Source organism: Spea bombifrons, chromosome 1 (assembly GCF_027358695.1).
Source record: "Spea bombifrons isolate aSpeBom1 chromosome 1, aSpeBom1.2.pri, whole genome shotgun sequence".
Taxonomy (NCBI): Eukaryota; Metazoa; Chordata; class Amphibia; order Anura; family Pelobatidae; genus Spea; species Spea bombifrons.
This window is the reverse complement of record NC_071087.1, coordinates 147046564-147074175: the sequence shown is the minus strand read 5'-3', so window position 1 is coordinate 147074175 and position 27612 is coordinate 147046564. Positions and strand designations below refer to the sequence as shown.

At 36.8% G+C, this 27612-nt stretch overlaps 1 protein-coding gene across 1 annotated transcript in view; it reads left to right on the top strand.

Moving 5' to 3' along the window:
• The first annotated feature begins 270 nt into the window (after positions 1 to 270).
• RNF180 (ring finger protein 180) overlaps positions 271 to 27612 on the top strand; it is a 39493-nt gene continuing 12151 nt past the window's right edge. The window contains exons 1-4 of the mRNA XM_053448029.1: positions 271 to 305; positions 1620 to 1751; positions 10270 to 10365; positions 12547 to 13431. Of these exons, the coding sequence (XP_053304004.1) occupies positions 1632 to 1751; positions 10270 to 10365; positions 12547 to 13431 (1101 nt within the window). The 5' untranslated portion in view covers positions 271 to 305; positions 1620 to 1631. The remainder of the gene's footprint in view (positions 306 to 1619; positions 1752 to 10269; positions 10366 to 12546; positions 13432 to 27612) is intronic.

The following is a 27612-nucleotide window of genomic DNA, read 5'->3' as shown; positions in this document are numbered from 1 at the left end:
ATAATAAACCATTAAGTCTGATGCATTTACCTGACGTCACAGTTATATATATATATATATATATATATATATATATATATATATATATATTATTAATTATTTCTCCCCGACCCGTTTTTTATTATTACTACTATTTCACCCTGTCCCGTTTCCCCTATACAATCACAAACTATGACACTAAAGTGTTTTTCCTCCCGCTCCCAGTGGAGCTGTATCACGTGACTCCCTCACCCAATGGCATCGCGCTAGTGCCTCCCATATGAGGAAATACGCGGTGTACAGTATGGGCAGGGCGACTGAGTCAGGTACCGGCATTTTAACTATTATTTAAAGAATCATGGAGGGCGAATCGTGTTTAATGTCTCCGGCAGGGAATGTAGCGACACGTATACCCATCGCTGCACAATGCTTTGTTCGAGAAGTTCCAGTCTGTGGATCACGTGTTTAGTCCATTGCTGATAAAGTGTCTGAAATGAAATGAAACGATTGCTATAATTATTGTAGAGCATGCGCAACTAAACTGGGACTGTCGCGTTCTCTTTAACAAACACGCAGCAGTTTCAACTTTTACATGGCATTCATAAAATGTGACCTCAGTGAAAGATTCTCTCTTGACATCATACTGAAAAGGGTATTTTATCAACCAGAGGTATTTTAATAGTTTTGGGTGAGAAAATAAAGTTTCACTCTTTAATAAAATCAGAAAAAATCTACTGGAAGTGTGTATAATATTCAAGCTTAACATGTACCATACCAATACTGTACCGTCCAAAATAAGTCACTGGCCCAATCTCATTGCTGCGCTGTTGACTTCTTCTCTCTTACCCACTTTATGCTTTTATTTTATTTTTTTTAGTTAAGATTTTTGTAAAGCATCAGGACAGCATGTGAAAACATTCTCGTAAATAACATCTGTGTTAAGTGCAGCAATCTAACCATATCAATACCATTAAATCCCCCAAATCATTTTAAGCTGCAAAGAAAATGGGTTTACTGTTTCTTTAATTTGTCTTCTTAAAGGGACACTCCAGGCGTCATATACACTTTAATGGCTATACCTATGTGTAATCTTTAAATTTTAGTGTGTATATATATATATATATATATACATATTGGGTTTAATTTGAGAGACACCACAAAAATGTAAAGTTACCACACGGGTATATTCAGCTAGTAAATGTTTTCCACTCAATTTATCTACTTGTATGTGACATACTTGCCGTGAGTCAGCTCCAGTGCTGGCTCGGGGAACCCCCTTCCATGCACATGTGTGTAAAGCACTCCCACTTATTTCAGTGGGAACACTTTTCTGCCCCTGATTGGCTAGATAAAGCAGCCAATCGGTGGTAAGAATTGGCAGACCCTGGAGGAAGCAGGGCAGCTAGAGGGCTGCAGCTCCCACTTAAATTGATTTTTATGTTTTGTTTTTGAAGAAAGTCTATTAACCCCTTCATGGCAAAGCCAGTACATGCATAGGCTCACAGTGCATTGTTTTTAATGGGTTTAAGGACAACCATCTGTTCTTAAGGGGTTCAATCACTTTAATATGTATTCTTCTTTAGTGGGAGTGTCAGGGTAAGTAAACTGTCCTTTAATATTTTATATTCTTTGGTTTGCAGGCAGTAAAAATCATGGACAAGTTCGATAAAACAAGTGAAGAGCCAAAAGCCATTTTCCGTTGCTGGAAATGCAGAAAAATTGTAGCAAATTCCGATTGTCTTATCAAGGACCCAGCAAGTAAAGAATACCAAGTGAGTATTGAGGATTTTATTTCATCATAGGTTTACTACACTTATATACACACATATACATTTGGGCGTACATGTGCCATCTCAAAAAGAAACTATATTATCAATAATTGGGAAATTACTGGGGCATATTAGTAGAGCTATATGTAACAGTATGTGATCAAGTTAATGCTAGTTGAAGCAGCTTCTCTGACTGCCACTTCCATATAATTAAAAAACTAATATACAGGATCGGACTCATGCATGGCCGTATGTTCTGTTTTTGTTCATAAAAAAGTGAGTCCCATAAATCCCATTTTAACCGAGGTAAGGGGAAAAGTGTCAGTAGTTTGTTATTTATTGGGGCATGGTCCGTCCATGCCTCTCCCTCATGTAGAGAGCCAAAAATCAAATATTGGTTTTATAGGCGTGTGCGTTTGATGATTGAAACTGGATTTTTATCTTGCATGAATTAAACTGCATGCATTCAACTTGGAAGCTACTTAAATATTAAAGTTGCTTTTCTGGTTTAAGCTTGTCAAAGCTTGCAACATTTGTCCAGTTATATCAGTCAACCTAACGCCACTTTAGTGACTCAATCCCCTTATGTTCGAACTGTGAAAGTGATGAGATACTACCATCTACATATCTCTGTCGGAGGCTATGTTCTCTACACTTTTTGTATCATTAACTCCAAACTTGATTATATTCCATACAAAGAAGTAATTAATAATTTTGCTGCCATATGTTGAAATTGACACATTTAACTGAAACCTAATAATAATGATAATGATTGGATAACATGGTCATGTTATTTTATACTGTTTAATACGTGGGTTATAAGGCAATGTTTGGGTGCTTCATTTAATATTTATATTTGTGTGGACTTAGTAGCTGGGTCTGAAAAACCCTATGCTAGCCATGGTTCTTCAATTGTACCGCTGGAAATCAACTTTTTGAGTAACTAATGTTGCCCTCAATGGATATACCCCTTAGTTTTCACATAATATGATTTAGCTGCATATTTGTCATGTGAACATGCTCCGGCTTTGTTAAAATGGCTTAGTCTTAGTCACCCAGATTGGCCCTGTGACAATTGAGAGTCAATAAAAGAAATGATTTATTAAATAAATACAATCCCATTAGAATGCTGGAAATAGTCAGCTCAGTGTGGTGTTTGACCAGGATGTTGCCTAAAATATATGACTGATTATAATAACAGCAAATAAAAGAAGTCATTTGGAGCAAGATGAAATAAACACCATGTTTATTTATTGATGAACTACAATATTGTTCAAAGCATTTATGCTTAAGTTGTCTCCTCTGCCTGACTCCCAAAGTGTATATAGATTTGTATAGGCCCAAATTTCCCTTTTTATAATTCCCTATAGAATATCTGGACCTCCTTTATGCCCTAAAGCACACTCACCCCTACTCATCCTTCCCACTCTGCCCCACATCATTCTTTACCTTTCCTTTTGATTTACCTTTTATATAAAGCTAGAATTTAAATAAGTTCTTTATTTTTTGCAAAACATAACCGCATACACTGTAAGCTCTTTTGAGCAGGGCCCTCCTCACCTGTTGTCTCTGTTAGTCAATTTGTAATGTAACATACTACTTGTTATGTCCTGTCTACCCATTGTACAGCGCTATGGAATTTGATGGCACTATATAAAACAATAAATAATAATAATAATAATGCAACTCTACATGTTAAAATGACACTCCATTAAAAAGTAAGCTACAAGATGAAAAAGCTTGACGTTAACTTGTTAGAATTATTTTAATTGCTATATGGATTGGTAACCCTAGCTTTGGTTAATTGTATTTTATCATTGAAGTAACTCAGTTGCTTTAGAAGAATGCATATTAAAGTACTCCGTGATTGGTTTATTAAGCATTCTTCCAAAACAAAAAAAATCACTGACATGATGAATTTGCAGCCATGATGCCAAAAATGCCTCCAACATTTCAAGTCACTGATTGGCTGCTTGAAGCTGTCAATCAGTGGCAGGAAAGTTCTCCCATTGAAATCAATGGGAAGACTGTACACGTGCACTGGGGTCTGAACAGATCCCTGCATACAGTGAGCACCAGAGCCAGTTCTTGATCCGATTAGAGGTAAGCACATTGCGGGCATTTGGCTAGGGCCTGGGGAAGGAGGCAACTTCATTTGGGGAATGAATCCCCCCCAAGCATTTCCAAATGGGAACTATTAAAGTGTATATGATAGCTGGAGTGTTCCTTTAGAGTGTCTGGATGGGCAATTAACAATGAGCCATTCTATTTTATTTCTTTTCACCGCAGGCAGTGTGAAAAGGAGTAAGGGTGTTTCTAGTTGATTGGACAAAGATAACAGAGCTAAAACACATAAAATGACTTATATGTAGCTCTCTGGAAAATTACATTAAATGTAGAACTGGTTTAAAAAAAACAAAACATGTAATTGTTTTGAATACTTTGTAAATGGAATCTTTGGTGACTTTTGTCTTCTTCTGTATTGTTCTTTGCTGAGTACAGGTGTACCTTTTAGTAATATCAAACTAATTATGGCAGTAAAAAATCACCTCTTAAGAATTCCTTGGAAAGATATTTTTGGTTTTAAAATAGTGTTTTTAGATTTACTGGTTATGTAATGTTAAAAGGGAACCTTTGTATAATGCTTCGTCTGTGATAAAGTGTTAAACTATATAGTGAGGAATTTTCCACATTTATTTAGCGTGAGTAATTCAAATGGAGATAATGGTGCTTTACATTCGAATTTCTTTTTTTAACTTTATCTTGTTTTTAAACAGAATAACACTTACTAGCCATGAGCTATTTTCTTTACATTCAGCAACTTGACGCTAGTGCTTCACGTCTGTCTCCATCAAGCTAAACCACTAACCGGACCCACATAACAGCATATGTAACTTGTGTATTCTTCTTTCATAATAAATTCCTTTATCAGTGTTCAGTCTTCTCCGCCATTTTTCTATCCAGTCCCTCAATTAAAAATAAATCACCTTGTAGCAAACAAAAACCCTATAACACTGGAGATCAAGGTGTTTTTACTATACGTGCATGGTTTAAGTCATTATATTATACACTGAAATGGAAAAAAATTAGAAATGACCCTGTAAGGTACTGTACTTAAACTAGAGAAGGTTCAATCTGCAGAAAATCCCTGCTAACTACTTACAAAGAAGCCATGGAACTTTGTGTAGTAAGAACTGTTCTTTGTTAAAGCTCTGCTGCGAATGTAACTCAACTCTTTGCATCTGAATCGGTAAGTGGTCATTTGTGTTACCCGATGGTAACACAAAAGACATACGACAATCATTATATTGTCTTGATCGTGGTAAGCTTCTTGCAACAATATGTTTTAATGTTTTATAGATCATAAGATATAACGCTCTATGCGTGTTTGATTTAACTCATTTCAACATATATTTGTAATACGGTTCATGCAGATTTAGGGTTTGTGTCCTAAATCATCAAAAAATATTCTGTTACGGAAATAAAATTCAAATAAAATATGCAGTTCTATGTTTCTTCTGCACTTGAATATTCAACATATGGGTAATTCAGTTCCCAAAGCTGACTTGCAGCCTTTCACTATAATGCAGCTATCTTTCTGTCATTTATGTTGAACTTGAAGTGTCTTACCCCTCCACAGGATCTAACGCCAACATACATCACGAAGAACTAGTGAACCCTGCAGAAATATGGTACATTATTGTTGTCCTTGTCTCATGTCGTTAAGCAATAACTAAATTCAATTTGAGTAAACACTGCACTTTCAAAATCAGGGAACATAGACCCGAGGATTAAAAAAAAAATCCCTAGAACTGCACTGAAACAATGAGCTAATTAGCCGTGCATTTTTAAAGTTAATTTGTTTTCTGTAACGTTTCCACTATTAATGCTTAGCACTTCGGGGTGCTTCATTTATGTTAAAATCTGCTTGCAACAGCTTGTGTTTAAAAGCAGATGCTCCATTTGTCAAAAGTCTGTTCTTTTATTGTATGCCAAATAAAGTAATTACTGAGTGGTGATTGGGAAGAATATATAGGTATCGGTAAAATACTTACAGCATTAGCCCATATTAACTGATCTCAGATGAACTGTTTATAAGATATTTAATTTATAAACACAGTTTTATTAAGCTGAGTGAAAATAAATGGCATTGAGATACAAAAAGTCCTGTTAACAAGAAAAAAGAATTCCAGTGAACAACAGAGAGGATGTGTTGATCTTACCTTTACTGGCGCTCAAGCAGCAGGGCCAGTCCAAGTGTGAAGCCAGCGGCTGGTTACGCATAGCTACACACTGCAACAATTTATACAGCTGGCTCCATGTACATAATTTATCAGCTGTCCGCCTTAAAGTGTCTGGGACAATTTTAATCCCCAATACGGCCCTGGGCAAATTGTATAACACACTCATAAACTAGCCATTACTAGTTAACAGGGTTATTCCAAGGGCAAACAAAGAAGGAGGTTGATGGTTCCAGCGTAACATGATTTGTACCCCCTCCAAACACACATTCTTTCCTCTTAACTCAATACCACAGTCTGAGAGCACACTTAGGAAGGGTTTGGGGTGTCATACTGCTTCTTTACTCATCCTTAGACAAATAAATTGACCCTTTTTCCTTACTGTCTCATTGGAGAAGATTTGACCAGAAAAGGGATATGCCTGTGGCAATTTTGTTTCCTCTATTTTGGAGGGTTTGCCACAGTCTCATAACCCATTTATTCTCTGTCTTTAGTGCAGTTCTTTTTCTGCAAGATATATCCTTAAGCAGTCTTTTGTGAAGGCATGCCTGGGCTATAGCCAAGTTATACGATTAGAAAAATCATCTGCTGGCTGGAGTTGCTACAAACTTTTCCATCCTCAGCCTGTATCCGACATACTCCACTTGGCTAAAATGGTGATGTCCTCCAAAGCTACACTATCTCAAACGGTTGGAACGCCAAGTACCATAAAATGGCTTCTTAGTTCTGAGCAGTTGACTTTTTACACAAAGGTGCACAAACAAGAATAACAACTACTAATAGTTTACCCATCATCAGTTTCTTGCACAAATGAAAGCTATGTTCCTGGCAGAATTTAAAATGAGCTGCAGAGGGACAAAAAGGAGCAGCAAATAGCGTGGATTCCTTTGAGAGAGGACATCAGCAGGAAAGAGTATTTTAAACTACTTCAAGACAATAATTTTAAACCACTTAAACGACTATGGTTATTTTGCAGAGTCACTCATAGAAGCAAAGAATTTGACTGCAGATAACAATCATTCGGCCGATCTAGTCGGCCCATTTCTGGAGTCTGGATACTTTTATGCCTCCTCTTTTGAAACAAACATATCCTGTACTTTTGTTAAATCCCTTTAAGTAGTAAAATGTTTTTATCACATCTTTGTTCTCTTCTTTCCTCCAAGCTATGCATATTAAGATCTTAATCTTGACTGATAATTGTTATCCTACAAACCACTTAACAGTTTTATAGCTTTCCAATTCTGGGGTCTCCAGAAGTGTACATACTCTAGGTGAGGTCAGACCAGATAAACTGTGAGAAAATTGCCAAAGAAACAAAAACAAGTTTCATTACGTTTGTTCATATATCACCAACAGATTCTGTAGTACTGTTACAATAAGGGGAAGTGAAAATATTTAACAAAGACATTCTAGAGTTAACACTAACACATGTTAAAACATACTGGTAAAGAAACGAGAAAGAGAGCTATGCAATCTATTTGGTGCTTAAGGGCAAATAAGGCAGTAGGAACAATGTCTTTTTGGCCTTGTTGATCCCCATCAAAAATTATTAAGTGTTTCAGCTTATTTCAGAGATGTTCTAGATTGAGAAGGACCATTAATATGATTCTAGACAGGAGTGTCCCCTTCTTTTTTCTCTTTATAGAGCTCTTGGCATCTAAGAACAGAAACAATTACATTATAACTAGTATTTGGGCGAGAGTACGTGTCAACCATTGATTTCCCTCACTAATAGATAAAAGCTTAATAGTTGTAAGGATTTAGCTCTAAATTAAATTTACTCAGACAATGGTTAAGCTGATCAAACTCATTTGACATTACCTGGGCAGAAGGCAATTGGTAGACCTTTTCAGGTTGAATTACACTGTACTGATTAACAACACAAAGTGTGATCTCCACACAGTGGACTTCACACTTTAAATGTGTGGGCATTTGGGAGATGTGTTTAGGGACCCAATCTGCTACATTATTATAAGGCTACAATGTTGGCCCATGCCACCCTTTGGGGAAGGGCCTAGGCATTAGATTCATTAAAACAACCTCACCTATAATTAGTGGTTCTGTGGATGAAGTGTCCAGATTCAATATTACCAAATCACATCTATTTCTATCCCATACCAATTCTGCTTGTGCCAGGACCATATCCACCTTCTCTTTGGTTACATTATTACCAAATATCCTAATAACTTAATTTTATTGATCTGCTTGGCCGCAGGGAACTGAATACCCAGATCAACCCCTCCACTGTAGGTGATCTTAAGGAAAGTGACATTTCTTTGCGACATGGGGAACTACACAGCCCAATTAGATGAGAGGCATTTGACAAATTATGGACAACATTAGTTTGTAGGTAATCAAGACAAGGCATTTACATCCCCTTTTTCCTTATATGACTTCTATTAACGCTTTCCCTTATAATTGATATAGAAGGTGTGGTGGGTATGTGTTAGTTGAGATGGTCATATGTTCCTTGGCTCCTTTTTTTGAAAGGCAAAATAAGGAAACCGAATTACTTTGGTTGTTTCCATTTTTTAGCTTGATCTATGTTTATAGGCTTATGATATATTTGAACAAAGGCATACTGATAATATTTAAACCAAGTTTGACCATTTATATGTTGTGGTACAGTTTGTATACATTTGTAATTGTTTTACGTTGGCAAATTGAAAAATAAATAAAATTCTGCTTTAAGATAGAAAATCAAAAAGTAATCATCTCTTTTAACTATGAATTTCTCTATGGCTGTATTATTTCTATATTTAGTGCTAAATGAATCGTCTATTTAGAATTTCAGATACATGATTAAAATTTCCTCCAAATGTGTTACTTTGTCAGAAATGGCAACCTCAGATGAAGAATATGATATTTGAGTGGCATTCCCCCCTCATAAACATAAACTGCTTATGGCAAAGCTAATTAAGTTTTACTGTTGCTAATCCTTTCATTATAGACCTTCATCAATCAGATTACAGGAAAGTTATATGTTTTAAATAATGTCAATATGATTAGGACTTGGCATGTTTGTCTAATAGATTGGCTAAAACACATACATATTCCAAATACACAAACACTATAATTGTACGGAATTTGTTTTTTGTGTAAGTTTTGTCTTTTACTAATACTAACTATATTATTAAGCGGGGAGGTTCTTTAGTATGACCCAAACCCTGGCTCCTACATCAATGCGGTGTTACTTAAGCCCAATTCAGGAAGATTGGCTGTTTGATTAAATAGATATATCATTATTTCTACTAGTGTCTAAAATGAAATTATGTTAATTCAGTGTTTTATTGTTTCCATCAGATAAACCCCATACAATTGAGATTTGTATCAGCTTATCATTTTGTATTTCGAGAACCATAAATGAAGTGGTAATTAGCGTTTAAAGTCAATAAAATATATAAATGGTAAACAGAAAAAAGACTCTGGATTAGACATGCTTATCTATCTTATCTATAAGTACTTAATTAAGAGAATTTGACATTGAACAGTTCTTTGCAGCTCCATTCAGACACATACACAATTATATATATCAAGGCTTGACAAACCCCAGGCTTTTGGGGGACAAAGGGGTAAATACTAGACAAGGCTGCCATCATGAATCAGGCACTTTCCTATAGGGGTGAAGCGAGTGCTGTGATGCACCCAGCAAGGTCACGTAATGCACGTGACAAGACTTCGCTGGGCAGTTGTTGCCACCTGGGACCCCCGCAGGAAAGCATAGGGTGCTGGATTTACAAATCTGCCAGAAGATTGGCAGCGGCATGGTCGGTCTCCACAAGGGGGAGTAGTGGACGTGAGTTTATATGCATTTATACTGTAGAGTCAGTATATACGTATATGTGTACATGCAAAGTGCTGGAGTCTGTGAGTGTATTTGTATACTGTAGTGTCAGTGTGTATGTGTAACTATATAGTGCAAGAGTCAGTATGTCAACTATTTGAGAGCATTAGACATTAGCGTGTGTCTGTATGGTGTTAGTGTGTATATGTGTAAGAATAATGGTTAGACATACAAGCTTGTGTCTTTATGGTGTAAAATACCCCTTTTCATAAAGGGGTTAACTGCAATAGAGTGGTGCAGCACCGACAAAAGGTGTGCTTTATGTTGTATTACCCCAATAAACAGCCTTTAACTGCAGAGCATGGGTAATAAATGGGAAAAACATTATTGGGGAAGAAAACGAAGGTGGCTCGTAATTTTTTGGGCTGGCTCCTAGATCCAAACCAAATTTGTCAACCTATATCATTTGTTTTTTGTATATTGTTTTTTCTTTTAGGGCTGTTTTGAGTCTTCTATATATCATGGAGAATGTCATTTATGGCATATGGATGTTGAAGAAATTCCAGACTGGATGAAAAAAAGAGTAGAACAGGTATTTTGTTTTGAAGGTTCAATAGGTAATGGTTAACATATTACTGCTCCATGTACTCCACACTAACACTTTTTTGCAAGTTTATACAATATGAGCAATAAATAAAATAAAAATTAGTTTAATAGAAAATAAAGATTAAAAGGACACAGGAGATAAGATTAGATAAGACTGATACAAAAAATGCTGAAATTTACAACTTAAAATGTTTATTTGATATGTTATCCATTTAGGAAGATCTAGAACCCTGAAGCCCTTTTGCCCCAATTCCACCCCTCCTGTCAAAACACAATACATCAAGACAATAGGGGAAAGACACAGGACAGCTCATTTTTTTAACAAGACACAAGGCTGGTAAAGGCACTACAGTCCTGCTGAAGGTTGTGCCACAGGGAAGGCGATAGTGGGGAGCGAGGGCAACTAGCAGCTGTCTGAAGAGGCTCCCCCTCAATCATGAGGAAGGAATCGCCTCCTGCAGCGATAAGCTTGAATGGAAAATCCAAAGTATTCTAGGGTAGGGTATACATTGGATGTCCTTGCTCCACTTGTCTCTGGAAACCCGTCACACTCTTAGAGAAGGCTGAGGCCTCGCTACGTCCTTTGCTCCGGCGCTGGTCATTGTCAGTTTGATGTTGCCACCAATGCTGCCAGTTCCCCCTGAAGCAAGACTGGACTGTGGTGTGTATGTAGGTTTTGATTCTGGGGGGCTGAGTGCCATATCAGGGAGGCAGTGGCATATAGGGCGTATAAAAGATATCTGGGAGGTAGGGTAGGATATGGGGGGGTATAAGGCATATCAGGAGGGCAGAGTGGCATATAAGGCATATCTAGGAGGCAGAGTGGCATATAGGGAGGTATAAGGTATTTCTGGGGGGCAGAGTGGCATATAGGGGCTAAAAGGCATATCTGGGGGCAGATGTGCATAACGGTGGGCAGATGTGCATAACTGGGGGGCAGGTTGCAAATAAAAAAGGCACTTTTTTCAATCATAGTTTTTATCCTAAATAAATATTGACATTTTATAATCGAGCGAATACGGTAGTTGGTCCCCCATTTGAAGCTATAACAGCTTCCACTCTTCCAAGAATGCTTTGCACGAGATTTTGTATTCCTTCTGGGGGAATATTTGCCCATTTATCCAATAGAGCATTTGTGAGCTCAGGCACTGATGTTGGACGAGAAAACATGGGTGGTAAATTCTGTTCCAGTTCATCCTAAATGTGTTTGATTGGGTTGCGGTCAGGGCTCAATCAGCCATGTCTTTATGGACTTTGCACTGGGGCACAGTCATGCTAGAATAAATAAGGTCCTTCCCCAAACTGATACCACAAAGCAGTAAGCATAGCATCGTCCAAAATGTCTTGGTATGTCCCCTTCAGCATACCAATACTTTTGTACATATAGTGTATTTCTTAATTTTCTTGTAACAGACCCTTGGTTCTGCACAATTGGTAGTAGAGACATGCCGATAAATAGAAGTGTAAGCAGCCAAGTAACAACAATGCTTGTATATATGTATATATATAGATTTATTATATGTGTGTGAGAGAAAAGTGATTCTGTCGCAAAAAGCTGTTTTATTACCATAGCAACAAATGTAATCTTTCTGCTGATTATATCATCCCATATATTATATCACACTTTACACCACAATCACTTATTTACATAAACAGTACTGTTTCCTAAAAAAAATATTTTCCTTAAGCTATACATTTTTGCGTATCCTTTTAGTTCTAATATTTTAGTTATGCGTATATCATTGTCCACAATACGATTAATGATTACATATCATGGCATATAGACATATAATAAAGTTTTGTGTAATTTAGGAAATATTTCTGACACATCACTATACACAATAACCTCGTTATTAATTGGTAAGATCTAGTTCTCAAACTCTGTTTCTCGCAGGACTGTAACTGGATGAGGTAACAATAAGCTTTTTTTAAAAAGCTTTACATCAGGATCCTTTTACAACTCTACCTTTTGTAATGTTTTTTTCTAGGGACTTCTGCATTGCTTATAATGCTATGTCAAACAGTGATGTGCAGTTTGCTGACATCTCTGTATTTCATGTAAAGCAGGCCCAAAAAAAGAATCCTTTTGTTCCCAAACAAAAATCAGTGCAGTAATTCTGTTTTGTTAATTTTTACAATGATGTTTCCTCATTTTTCCTACACCTAGGTTCACTGGACTGCTGGCAGACTGAACTGTCCTTACTGCGGCTCACGCCTCGGGGTTTTTAACTTTGTTGGCAGCCCAAAATGCTTCTGTGGACAGACTTCATTTATACATCTAAGCAAGAGCCGGATTGACTATGATACAGCACATTCGACCAGTTCAGTTAGCAAGAGTCGGCAAGTAACCAAAGCTCTTCTATTTTTTAATAAGGATACCAGATATGGCGTTAATGGAAACCAAACAACGTTGACTATGGATTTAAATGAGGTTCCAGCAGAAAGATTGGCTGAGGCACTTTGCCTGGAAGTCCCAAGAACGACCAGGCATACAATACTGAGAAGAACAAAACTGCCTCTCGACAATTTTAGTCCGACAAGATATTCAAATTCAAAGAGCAAAGGTGTTTTTAGGAGTACTCACAGTTCCCGTAAGAAATCATATAGTTTGGATTGCAACAATGAAGTGCAATTGGAGATACCACCAGTTCAAAACACTGGACTTAAACATTTTAGCTCCAGTGCTGGATGTTCCAACAGTGAGTGTTTCAGGAAACGTAACATTAAAGATCACTGTAGGAATGGCGATGAGGAAGCACCTGTGAGATCTTCAGTATCTACAGATCCATATAGTAGCTTCTCAGTGCTGAGACATCCAACAACCCAGAATAGTAATACCATTCAGTTTTTGGATTTCAGTCCTCCTTCAGATTTAACCACCACAGAAGACTTTGAACAGCAGGAGCCAGAGTTTTTTTCTGAAGTTGAGCAACCTAGTCCCACCAGCGTTGATGATGTCACCCAAAGGTTAACTAAGAGAGAAATAAACAAATTAAAAAACATCAGGAGAAAACAAAAGAGGAGAGAAAAGTGGCTGCATGAACAGAACCAGGTAAATTAATGAAAATAATTGTAATTATTTGAGTAGACTAATGTTGATCTGGTTGTCTGTAGATTCAGGTGAATTGTTCCTATAGTTTCCTTGCATTCACCAAATACCCTGACATGGATGTTATATCAATACTCCTTTTGTTTATCACTGTACCTTTACATGTGACCCTCAAACTGATTCTGTTTACCTGCCATGCGACAGAATTTAGAACGGGTGTAACAAACAGGCTGCTATCCATGTGTTGTTGAATTTTCTTTGCTAATCAGGCTAATGACTATGGCTTGGTGGACATGCATACCCCTCCACAAATCTTTGAATGACAATTTCCACTTCACATACAGTATAAAATCATATCTGTACTTTTAGAGTAGCTTGCAAATTCATGAATAGGGGCAGCGGAGGCAATCCCAACAAAATGAATTGCAAAAGCGCTACCACATGTAGCGGCTGCCATTACAAGTCATTTTGGCACCATTACAAGCCATTTTGGCGCTCCTTGATGAGGCAAAGTGGAAAGGGACTGTGTGTAGGAGGGAACATATCAATGACTAATAGGTAGAAGTAGCCACCAAAAAAAGAGTGGTCGTCTCATTGATGGTAATGGCTGTGATTGATGGGTCCACCAACCTGTGGGTTTTTCTTTTTTTTACTCTGGCTAATCAGCATTTACAAGGGGAAGGGACATGCATTACATATATATGTGTGCTGACTCCATTTTAACTTGTCAGTAGCAGCAGTTACAGACTGATGAGAGTTGGAGTGTGAGACAGTGACAGCTTAGCAGCAATGTTCCCTCTAATTTTCCTTAGGTGGTGTGCGCACAAAATTTCTCTTGTGCAAAAATTTTCTCTGAGCTAAAATTTTGTGCGCACAATATGCTTCTGCAAATATTAAATTTAAATTGTTATTCTATACAGCTCACTCATGGTTAATAACACTACATTATAGTTTGATAATATAGTATTAGTTACACAACAGTATTACTTACTGTAATGTAAATATGAAATTCTCACTACATATTTAAACTATGAGCGAATCACGAGCAGAGGCTCCGGGCCGCATAAAGGATCAAAATATTTTTTTTTTAATTGGGAAAAACTGTTAGCAGGGGCCTACCTAGAGTATTTGGCACCTGGGGCGGATCCTGTATGTGGCACCCCAACACACACACACACACTTTAAAACTGTATAGCTTCTATCGTTAGGCAAACATTGACAGGGGTACAGCATAACTGTTATCATTATATACTAAGGCAGACATTGACGGTGGTACAACATAACTGTTATCACTATATACTGAGGCAGACATTGACGGTGTTACAGCATAACTATCATTATATAGTGAGGCAAATTATAAATATATAAATTTTTCTGTCCAATTTTGGTGTGTTACTTACTTTTAATAAAAGTGTGGTTAACAAAAAAACTTACTGCCCCCCCCCGCTAAGTACGCTACTGGTTGTGCGCACAATTTTCTGACATGTGCGCTCCCTCTGAAAGCTATGTGCGCACGCACAAGTGCACAGCTTAGATAGATTTATATCTATCATATCATATATTATTCATTGTTAATAAATATTGCGGACAAAACCTGGCATATGTATAATATAAAATATTGGGGAAATTCAGACCTACTCCAAGGGGCTGCATCATCTGTGGTATAAATAAAACAGAACCCACACTATCCTCCCCTTAGACCCTGGAGGCACATTCTTTAATTATTAATATCAAGAACAATAGAGGTTAAGTGTGAAATACACGCATAAAACATGAAAAAAATTAGATACGTCCAAAGAGGTTGAAATCATTTAATTTTTGTGGTTGCAAGTATGTAAATTACATATCCAATTTCTGGAGTAATTCCCCAGTTATTTAAATTTTACCGTTGTAATTTGCAATCAACTCTAGTATTCTTAACCTTGTTCTGAAATACTGTGTCTAGACAGTGAAAAATCCATTTCTTGCTTAATATTGTTTCTGCAAGAATTGAAATATGTTAATTTCTGTACCCAACTACAAGGTGTAAATGCACTGGAATTATGTTTATACACACTCCCAATACCTATGCATGTCAGAGCACGCATATGTACAGACTTCTTGGACTTCTACTGACAGAGGTCAAGAGCCAGATGTAAGATAAGTAACACTGCCCAGGAAGAAGGGAGAACTTCAATATGGTTTGATTGGGGTACATTTAATTGGCTGGCTTCAATGAAGTCTCAAATAGGATATGGGTGCTGGATGGCCAGATGTCAAATTTCTAAATTGAAAAACGTGCACCTCCAAATTTGTGGCCTTTTAGCACATAAACAATGAGTCAAACCAATGCCTGGGTGGGTATTTCTTTTATGTTGTAGGTGCCCACATTGGTCCCTTAGAACATAGAACCATATGGGGTAGTATTTTTAATACTTATGGAGCCCTTTAACCCCTTGATGACAATTGACAGTCCGGGCACGTCACGTGAAAACAAATTGACCGCCATGACTTCAAACGGGTGCAGAAAGCACTTTATTTTCTCACATGGAAAGAGTTAAAATACTGGCATGTTAAATGTCCATGTGGTGTCTACTTTTTTAGAAAAAATGAATGATTTGATAAGTTAAATTGAATTGGCTGGGTTCAACAATGTCCCAATTAACACACGGAGAAGGATGACCACATGTCTAATTTCAAATTTGAAAAATGCACACCTCCCAAATGTGGCTTTTTACCCCCCAAACAACCCGACAAACCCATGCATGTGGGGTATCACTGTACTCACGAGATGTTGCTGAACACATATTGTAGTGTTGTGTCACAGTGACATATACCAGGATATGTGTTGAAATACATAAAGTACAATGTACATACTACTGCAAACTTTGACAAAAGCTGGTGGTAGAATTAGTGCATGAAAGAGTTAAAATAACGGCATTTGAAATACCCTGGGGTGCGGCTTTATAGGGCACCCTGAATTTGCCAGGCTCAAAGATGTACCAAATAGGGCATGGGCAGTGGATCACCTAATAATGTGCATGCCCCAAATGTGGCATTTTTGCCCCAAAGCAGCCAGACAAACCCATGCATGAGTGGTATCACTGTACTCAGGAGATGTTGCTGAACACATATAGGAGTGTTGTGTGACAGGACCTGTTAATTCATACATGAAGTAAAATGTGTGTAAATAAAAACACAAAAAAATGACCACAAAGTTTGACAAAGTCTGGTGGTAGAATTAGTGCATGGAAAGAGTTAAAATACTAGCATTTGAAATACCCTGGGGTGTCTAGTCTTCAAAAATATATGGTTGGGGTAAACTGATGGGGTAAATTGCATTGGCCAGCTTCAAAGATACCCGTAATAGCACATGGGGGAAGAATTTTGAAAAAATGGTTTTGAAATAACAAAATGCTACCTGTACTTATTGCCCCATAACGTGCAGAAAAAAGCAAAAAATAAAACATAAAAACATTGGGTATTTCTAAACTCAGGACAAAAAGTAGCATCTATTTAGCCGGTTTTTCATTAGCTTTTATAGATGTGTAAAAGATTTTTCCAAGTAAAAGTCAGAATTTTTTTTTTAAATCACCATATTTTATACTTTTTTTTTTATAGTAAATGATATGAAACAATCAAAATAATGATAGTCCTTCTTGTCCTGAAAAAAACCAATATATAACTTGTGTGGGTTCACTAAACGGGAAAGAAGAAATGGTAAAACAGCCAGGCTACAAAAAATAAATTCAGCCATTGTCACGAAGGGGTTAAATGAGTCATTGAGTCTGGCCAAATATTGACTCCTTAGCATTTGGTATTATATGGTGTGACATCATATCCCAACTCTCAGCAGAGAGGGCAATGATGCAGAAGTGAGTGCTGGAGGCAGATTGGGCACTTTCCTAGGTTGTGCCTAAGGTACACCACTGGATATATAACAGCAGTGCCCATTGCCCTCACAGGGAGGGTAGAAACCAAACAAAAAGCCCTTTGAAGACCTTAACGGTCCCACTCCCTCATTTCAGTCTAACTTGCACTGAATTATATATTGAGTATTTCTCTTGTTTGGTCCATTTCCATTTTGGAACATTTTCCAAAATGTCCCAGATGTGTTCTACGTTGCTCCATCAGAACCAGTATTTACATTGCTGGAAGGTTTTACTTTAAATCATCTATAGTAAATTACCGAACAACCATTGTAATTCATGTCACACTGTGTTTTGATGTATATGTCAGTCAAAAGTAAACAAATAATAGGTCTCCTTGAACATTTCACAATCTGTGACTGGTCCATTGGAAATATTCTGGCCCTTTAACCCCTTCCCCTCATAAAGATATATGCAACATAATATGCAATATAATGTATAAATATATAATGCAATATAAAGCACAAATGTTTTTATTCTGTTACAAAATAGCTAAACTCATCCCCTTAGCTTATTTATTTATTAACAGCAGAGGGCACCAAAACTTGTGCTACCATAAAAAATGCAACAAGCTTCTGCAAATATCTGAAAATCCTTAGTATCTTTTAAAAAGTTACTACTACCGGGTAACTGTAATCCAATGATGGACATATTCTCGACCTATTATAAAAACAGTATGATAATTGCTAATAAAATAAACTGTTTTGTAATTGGTGTAATGTTACAGTTTAAACCCAGCATTCCAAAACAGCAATGCATGGAGGTTAAAAATGGAAATATTACTGCAGCTCCTACATTACAAAGGGTTGCCAATCGTAATCAGGGCTGGTTTTATGTAAGCTTGTGAGCAGGGCCCTCTTTACCTAATGTATGGGTTTGTCTTCGTCTATCTATTCTACTCTCGTTGTTTCCCTTGAATATATACATTGTAAAAAGCTCTGCACAAATTGTTTATATAAATAAAATATAACAATAATAATAACCCCAGAATTCTCCGACACTTACTGTTATTCAGAACCTAGTAAAATGCTTTGCAGTTCTCCAAATTAAAACGTAATGGGGTTCATTTGGCATGGACTTCATTTTACTGAATGCAGTAATCTCTGGAGAGAGATGTCTGTCACATTTAACTTCTCCCCAGCTGCCTCCATTGAAACCAGGAAGCGTTAGCATTCAAAGGTTTTGCACATGCTTCGTAGGACTCCCATTAAAGTCACCGAAGCGGCAGCCAATCATATTTGCTTGCAACCATCAGTGTGGCAGAGATGTGATTGGTTGCTGCTACCCCCAATGATTTCAGTGGGATCTCAAACTCCAATTGACTAGCATGGGAGTTCTACTGAGCATGTGCAGGAAGCATACTGTGAAGTGCATCCTGCTTTCAGGAGAGGCAGCTAGGGTAGGAGTTAAGTGGGACACAAATCCTTGAATAACTAAAGAATATCTGCACCAATTTGTATGCAGTAAAAGCTATTGCAGCCTATCCAAGTGGACTCAAATACACACTTAATATGAAAATAAGATTGGCGTGTGCTGACTGTTTTAAATCACTCATATGGTATGCTAATCAGTCTCTGTTTATGATGTTCTTATAACACAGATGTTTTAGAGTTGGCAATCTATGCTGTGATAGGGCATATTCATTCATTGTAGAGCAGGTGTTATTTCAGCTGGCTTTGATGCATAAGAATAAAACTGCACAAGTGTAATTCAGTTTTCATTAAAAACAATTGTCACAAAATGTTTGTATGAAATGTCCATTTCTGAATGTTCATTTTTTACATTCACAGCTGTGCCTGTCATCCCTCACATAGTATTCAATTTTCAAATTGGAGATGTTCCTTGTACCCACTGCAAAATAAATGGACACATTATATGCCATTGATGTATTTTCATAAATAACATTTATAATATATATATTTCATTTTGCAACAAGGTTGTAAAAATAAGAATAGAACAGTTATAGAAATAGGGAATTATACTGCATTATACTGTTTTCTGAAACCTATGAACTTTGAGGAAATGTTTCTCCAGTTATCTCCCCTCTTCTTTTTTGAGGGTAGACATAGCCATGCCAAATGAGCTCAGGCTAGCAACAGGTGGGTGGGCAGAATGAGGCAGGAAGTAAAAGAGGACATGAAGTGCTAATCAGCTGCCATACCTAATGCTGACATACATCAACATTTTGCATGAGCAGATAGACACTTCAGAGATATGGCTAGGGGCAATTTAATTTATAAACACATACATACTATTGGGACTGTTAGGGCTATCTAACATCATCATACCCTCATATCCAGCAAAAAATTCTTATATAGGATGACACTAGGGAGGTATGTTGCAGGGGAAAATAACTGCTAACATGAACTAGTAACAAAGTTGCTAGCATTTTGTAAGTTGACATTTCCATGTAAAAGCTTCCTTTTACTGCAATCTCTCAGCAACCACAGGAGGATTCAGATTTGAAAAGGACCCTCCAGCCATCATATGCATTTTATTGTCTCTATAAAATTTGTCCGTGGCCCATTTTGTAAATGCATTTGGCACTTTCTACACCCTCTGCTAAACACGTCTTCTTGCACATGATAAGCTCACCGCCAATCAGCTCCAGTGTCAAGCTCCAATCAGCTCCAATGTAACAGTGAGTGCCAGGACACCATCATACAACGAATGCCCCATCACCCACTAGATGTTCACTAGGAAAGGAAAGTCTTAGCAGGCTATTTCTAGACTTTGCTGGGCTTTCCTATTTCTCCCTCTACTGGCTGTTCACACCGTATTCCAATCTGCAATGCAGGGTCCTGATAGACAGATCAAGAGGAGAGGGAGAAAAAAGTTTCTCCCTCTTCCAGAAGAAAAAAAAAAAGGGGGAAATTAAATATACATTAAGTTAAATGAATAAACTAATATTTATTGAGAGCCCAGTGATGTCACCATGAAAATCAAAAATGGAAAATAAAAGAAATTAAAAATATATCAAATATGTAATATGTAAAGCATGGATATGGCCCTCGTGAATATAAACAATATGTATTTTTGGTATGACTGTAATCAGGAGATAATGCTGAACATACATTGGGTCATTGTTCAGCTGTGACACCTACAGTATAAGATATATTTTAAGCAAAATTGCAAAAAAAAAAATTCTATTTTAGTATAAATGTTTTTAATCTATTATCACAAATAATTATTATGTTTTATGTATTTCTATGCTTTCAAAAAAAGACCCTACTTCTGAAGGAAATTATGTGCGGTTTAACAAACATAAAATAACAAAAAGAATCTGGTCCTTAGGTCATGAAAACAACATGGGCCTGAAGACGATTAGGGTTACTCACAGAGTACTTTTATATGGATTCTCCTATAGTGGGGTTTCAGGGACATTATACTGTCCCTTTAAATAAAAGCAGCCCTTAACTGTCAAGGCATCTTATGAGATACAACTCCTGGGTGAAATGTACCCTCCATATTCTGCCTACTGCACCCTGACAGGTGGTATCTTATGTGGTTCCAGTGTAAGAATATACAGACCATTTGAAAGCAAGCCTGATGTTTCATTGTAGTGTTCCCCCATACGGATTCTATAAGATTAACAGACATTAAGACTGGTACACAAGGTGAAGAGGTATCTATTTAGTCTCCAGTTAGGTGTTCCCATTCAATTACGAATGAAGCAAATTTTAAATGATTATTTCTGGTTTGGGCATACAACAGTACCATGAATTATGTTTTAATGCTGCTTTTAGTTTTGGTTACATTCACAGGAGGTATAACAGCGCCTTCTAACTCATTAAGGGTTATGGCATTTGTTTGCCTGTATGATTTTTGAATCCAAAGAAGAACCAAACCTCACACAGTTGGCACTCATGATCAAATTGTTACGTAACGTCGCTGAATTGCATACATCTGCTGCAAGAAACTTGTAATGTAATTAGTTTTTGCTGATTTAGGCATGAGGGTTAACTAATCCAGTGATTGGATTTTACACTTAGAAACTGCATTTATAGACATGCCTGATTAATGAGCTGCTTTAAGACAATAATACTTTGTAATGTTCCCATTAAATGTTGTTCCAAATTGTGCATGCGGTTGGACCTCTATTTAACAGCTGATTTGTAACAGTGATTGCCTATTCAATGAGGTTAGTTATGATAAATTGTTTCATATAGATCTAGTTTGTATTTTGTAAAGAGTAATGTCATTAGCTCAGTTTGGTTCCACAGTAAGCAATCTACCTCTGTCTTCCCTAACTTCTAGTAGTATACATTAAGCCAGTTAACTTTCTAAATAATTCTCCATACAAAGCAACACTTGTGATCAAAATGTAATGTTATTATTTGTTATTTTGTTATTGTTATTTATATGTTATATGGGAGAAGTAAACACTTGATCACTAATTCAAAGGTAAACTCCAGCCATCAAGTGCACTTTCTTGTGTATGATTTTCCCGTTTCCCTTCTCCACAGCTATTTGGCCGAACCCATCTCCTGCCACATGACAATGAAATACTCATTAACATTCAACTTCAGTGCTGGCTTAGTAACGGTTCTGGTGTGTGTCTGGGGGGGGTCTGACAAGATACCCCCAATGTTTAGGTAATTGCTGTCATACTGAAAAACACATGAATTTCAGGAAAATTAAGAAAAGAGATTAGACTTTGTCATAAAAGAGTAGATTAGCTTTGAACATTACTAGATTAAGAACCTCTGAGGCCCCTAGGCACATGCCTTTTAGTGCTCCCCAAGAAATAAAATAAGTGGGTGTTTAATAGTTGCGCTAAACTTTATTTTTCTTTGGTAATATAATTTAGGTGGACCTTATGTCCTTATGTGTAAACAAAAAACTCTAAAACCTATATGGAAGTATAATTCTACCTAAAATATAAAGGTATACAGAGATCACTAATGGTAGCAGCACAATGTTGGATAACTAGAGGCAGCTACTGCCCTACCTAGATTAGAATACGGCTCTAAATTATTATACATCTCTGAGTAACCCAGTAAGCAGTGGACTGAGGGAGGAGAGATTCAAAGTCTGCTTCATGAAGCAGAGAAAAAAGAATCTGAATCAAGAAAGCAGGATTAAGTGCCCGACGTATGTATTGCCAACAAGTATGTTCTGTTGTTTTTTCTAGGTTTTAACACCCACCATTTTTTATATTCTATCATTAAATTCCTCAATGTACTAACCTCTACAACTTCTACTGGGAAGCAAAGTAAAGTAAAACTTCCCTCTTATCTTCTCCTTTGAAATAAACTTTCCTCCTGTACTTTGTTGATGTCACAAAGCCAGAACCCAGGAGCACACACCACATGTGTTATTCATTCTAATAAAATTACCCAAGGGTTCATCTTAAAGATAGAATGACCAAGAACTTTGATGATCCCAATAGTGTGGAGGCTTGAGTAGAGGCTGATATGATAGATCCTGAGTTGTAGCATAGCAAAACAACTCCTGGAGGGCCCGATACCTGCAGTCAGGAGATGCCTTAGGAAGGTACACTGAACAGGTAGTCAATCAATGCCAGGTTAGGTACACTAAACGGTTAGCCAGATGTAGTCAATACATGGAGCAGGTGGTCAGGGACAGCCAGGTACGGTACACAGCGTGGGTCCACAAGATACAAAATTGTTGGGCAGAGAGGACTCAAGCAAGCAATGAGTAATACACAGCTTAAGGAATCAGACAGCCAGGAACCAGGAGCACAAATGCCAAATAATTAATGAACAAACCGAGGACTACACTAGAGTGCCTACATATAGCAGTTTGAACTATGTAAACTCTGGCTGCACATCATGGATGCACCCCTTAGTGCGCGACATGGGAGCACCTGCTCTTCTGTACATAGTCAAGCCTAACCAAGCAGGAGATAGCCATCTAATAAGTACCTTCAGATACCTCACTAAGGCTAGCTTTAGCTTGGCTGTTGTGAGTCTTAGATACGTGACAGTAAAACCCATTTTTGTATTTAAATGTTTTAATCTTTTTATCCCCTTTAATTTTCTTTAAAGGTGTGAAAATATGTTAAAATATGCACTTTTCAGCTGCAAGATTAACATTGACTGTTTATGACATTCAGTTTTTCCAGCCTGAGAGCAATTACCTAAACATTCTCCTTGTAATTTAGATTGTTACGTAGAAATTGTTGAAGAGTAGCATGAAGTACATGTCTTTAATAAACCCACAAACAAGAAAGCCACTAGTCTGTGTAATTGTTCTTTCCCGTCTCTTAATATATTACAAAATGTTTCCATTAAATATTGTTAATACTCTCAAAATTTAGATTCATGCACTTCAATGTTTGACTACTGCGTACATGCTCCCACCAGATTTGTCGGAAGCCTGAAACGCCTGGTGGCAATCCTAAATTTCACCCAGGACAAAGAGGAGTTATTGTAGACTAGTAGAAACACATGGCCCTGCTGGACTGTGGACAAAGGCTGATCCGTTACAATATATCCAGTGAACATCAATGGGGGAGGGGGAGTTAAGGAAGAAACATCTAAAGGGGGTAAAGGATCTAATTACTGATCTAATCACAGCTAAGACCCAGAAATAAAGGAAAATAATTGAATGTAGTAAGCGCTCTTTATCTTTTTTTGTCCTATTTACCTATTGTGCTGCACTGCAAAATAATAATAATAATAAAGGTCTATTTTTTATTTTATTTTTTTCCTATTTTTTCTAGCAATTACTTCTTGATAATCAGGCTACAAATGCCCTGCTTAATTGCCCAGGCTGGTCATCTGTTACTAGACATATATAGTATTACAGGAGAGAAAATGACATAGAGTATACAAAGTTAAATGATACGAAGATATACTTGTTATATTTCAACTACAGAAAATGATGGTTAACTTAAAAGTCTAAAGGTTTGTCAACATAGCAGGGCGAAGCTCAACTGTAACTCGCGCCTTTATATGTAAAGTTCTGTGGGAGTTACTTAAGCTTATGTATGGGCAAATCAATTTCATGTGAATGCAGTGTAGGGAAGTGATAAGTAAATAAACACGGGACTGTAAATAGGGAACACAATACACAAAATACACCAACTGGCTTCAGACAGTGATATATTTCCAGAACCGTCCAAGGTTAACAGCAAGAATGCAATAGAGAGACAAGTTAATAAGTCAGTGAGCAAGTGTCCTAGAAAACTTAAAGGGACACTCCAGCCATTATATGTGTTTTAATATATATGAGTGGCCCCATCATCTTCCCCATAGTAAATGCCCCACAGGACATGCATTAATCCAAATGTTTCTACATGTATAAAGTCTCCGCATCGATTTCAACGGTAGCACTTTCCTGTCGCTGATTGGCAGCTTGAGAAGTTTAGAAGATTAATTTCTGGAGCACTCAGGAATGAACAGTGTCGTGAAGACCAATAAAGAACCAAGGGTTTGAAGAAAATGGTGGTAAAAATGTCCTTTTAGAATTAAGTATTTTAGTGACTTTATGTCTTTTCCTTGTCCCTCAAGGACATTCTCAAGGATTGTGTCTATAGAAATTATTTGAAGGGCTTGGCAATGCTTTTTGAAGACTTTTAATATTTTGTTGATCAGGACCAATAATTGTAATAGTAGAAACAGTATTTATTTGTTCTTTCAAGCAGCCATGGTCATTCCTGAAAAGATTATATTATTTCCTGTAACACAGAATATTTAATAACCCTCAAAGAATATAAAATGTATCTTTTACAATATACAGTACATAATAAATGATATGTAAACAAAAGTAAGAAAGAAAATGTGTGGCAGTATTAATCAATGGACAAGGAATTAATAATTTTTGCGGTAGTTAGTTTTGAGGCCAGAATAATGAAGACACATTTCTGCACCTTTTTTTCTTTGCAAATCTATCTGCATTATTCTGGCCTCTATGTTCACTTCCACAAAAGGGACGTTTCTGAAGTTCACCGAAAGGCCCTGTTCACTGAGAATTAAAGAAGAGGAAGAGAAGGCAAGGAGACGTGGACACCGAAGGGAGAGTGCGAGAGAGTGAAAGAGCATGAGAGAATGAATGAGGATGTGTGAGAACAAATTTTATGAATGTAAAATGCCCTGCGATTCTTGTCCGAACCAAAAGGGCAGGAAAAAAAATTTGTTGTCAGAAAATGAATGGCCCTAAATTGAATGTAAAATTTGTATGAATAATTTTTTTGTCTTGCTTATATTGTGCCAACAATTTATGCAGCATGTTAAAATAGATGCTGTTAATTCAAGGGGAATGACACGACTAGATAAGACAAACCGATACATTAACCCCTTAATGACAAAGCCCGTATATGTACGGGCTCAAAATGCATTGTTTTCAATGGGTTTAGGGACCGCCCATTGTCCTTAAGGGGTTAAATAAAGAGGTCCCTGCTTGTATGGTAGACACCTTTCAAGATTTTCCACAACAGAGAAGTGACAGTCACCATGGGAATCTGCTTAAAGTTTATATAAATGTGATGTGCTGGCCTGGAGGGCTTGCAATTGACAGTGCTGTACTTGGATTTCCCTCACAGCCTACATGATATAATCAGACCTTGTTTCAGATTGTCAGTGGTCTGTGATAAGGTTGCTGGATCCATATTGCAGACTATTTGGATTTGTTATAATTACTGCAGTGTATTAACTTGTCAATAGAGATAGGTGAAGGACAACTGCAACTCTCACCTATATTCCAAATGTGCCATAGGAGTTACTGAAGATTATGTAACTTGCTGGGGCCAATCACCTTCACAGAAATGCACACATCAGTAGATAAACACGAGAATGCAAATTTCCTTGTATGGGTTAATGGGGAAGCAAAGGACTGAACATATACAAGCAATAGGTTCAGCGCTTCATGCAGTGATAGAATTCCAACGAAATAGTCTGAAGTTAACAGCAGGAATGCAACAAAGTGACATGGTAAGTCAGGAAACAAGGGTATCCAAAATAAGAAAACTTCAATATCTAAGCATTGGAGATATATATATATATATGGAGAGGGTACGTAGGATTATTTGTAGTAATAGTATATTAGAGGAGCAAAATATATTGTTTATTCTTGTCATATGGTTCATAACAGTTTTAAACTTAAAGTAGATTTTTATTTCCAACCCAAATGTCTTGCCGTCTTGTTCTATGTGTATATGCAGTTTTAGAAATTGCATAATACTTATCATGCATGAAGGATGGCGAGAAATTCTGAGGTCAGAAGATTTTGGTTAGTGGAGAGCATGTATAATTATAGACAAATGAAAAATATAATACCCAAAAGAAAACGATGAAAAAAGTGGATGGCACAAAAACATATGTGACTTTCTGCGAGGCAACTGAACATGTACACAGCTACTACATTGTGTAGGTATTAAGAGATGAACCTATTAATCCTAGAGGGCTATCATCTGTATCACTGAGTAAATACTACCTAGCGTTCCAGAGACAAATGGCAGTAGCAGTAGTCTCTTTATCTATCTAAAGGTCTTCTTTCACTGCCAGGGTAATGATTGTATCTATAAGAAAATATCTAATTCAACTTCAGCTTTCCAAACTTCACAGATTTATACATATTCATATCTTGATGCTATTGATATCCTCCCTTGAACACTGATGGTAGTTAAGCTAGCATTCTTATGTCCTGCCAATATAGGCAAAAATTCATGAGTATATCTTTTTAAAATGCTCTCTCTCATGTAGGAAGAAATTGTTTCTAACAATTTTTAACAGAAAACAGCTAAATAGATGTTGCAGGCCAAAAAATGCATTGGAACATATGACATAGATTGCAGGCACATAGGCATATATATATATATATATATATATATATATCTATATCTATATATATATATATATATATATATCTACAGTCTGACAGCGCCATATGCCAGTAAATATGTCTAGAGGGTAAATTATAACCTACATTTAAAGTAAACCTGTCACCACAAATTATTACATGGCAAGGTTTTCCTTAAGGATATCCCCAGGCAAACTGATTATAAATTCAGAAATTAAACTAAGATCCTTCACATAGATTCACTAAATAAAGAACATGTCAAATCTAGCCAAGTTTTCATATGCCCTGCAAAAATTGCAAGTTTCTAGGAATATTTATAATGTAAATGGTGTCACTATAGTTAGTATCTTAGAGATCAGCATTACACCAATTATATTTTAGAAATGTAATAATATATTCAACAGTGATAATACTAGTAATCTTAAGGAGGCATTATTTATAATTGTATTCCAAAAGGAATAAAACAAATTAAATTATTAAAGTGGATAAATGAAATAATATATTCACATAA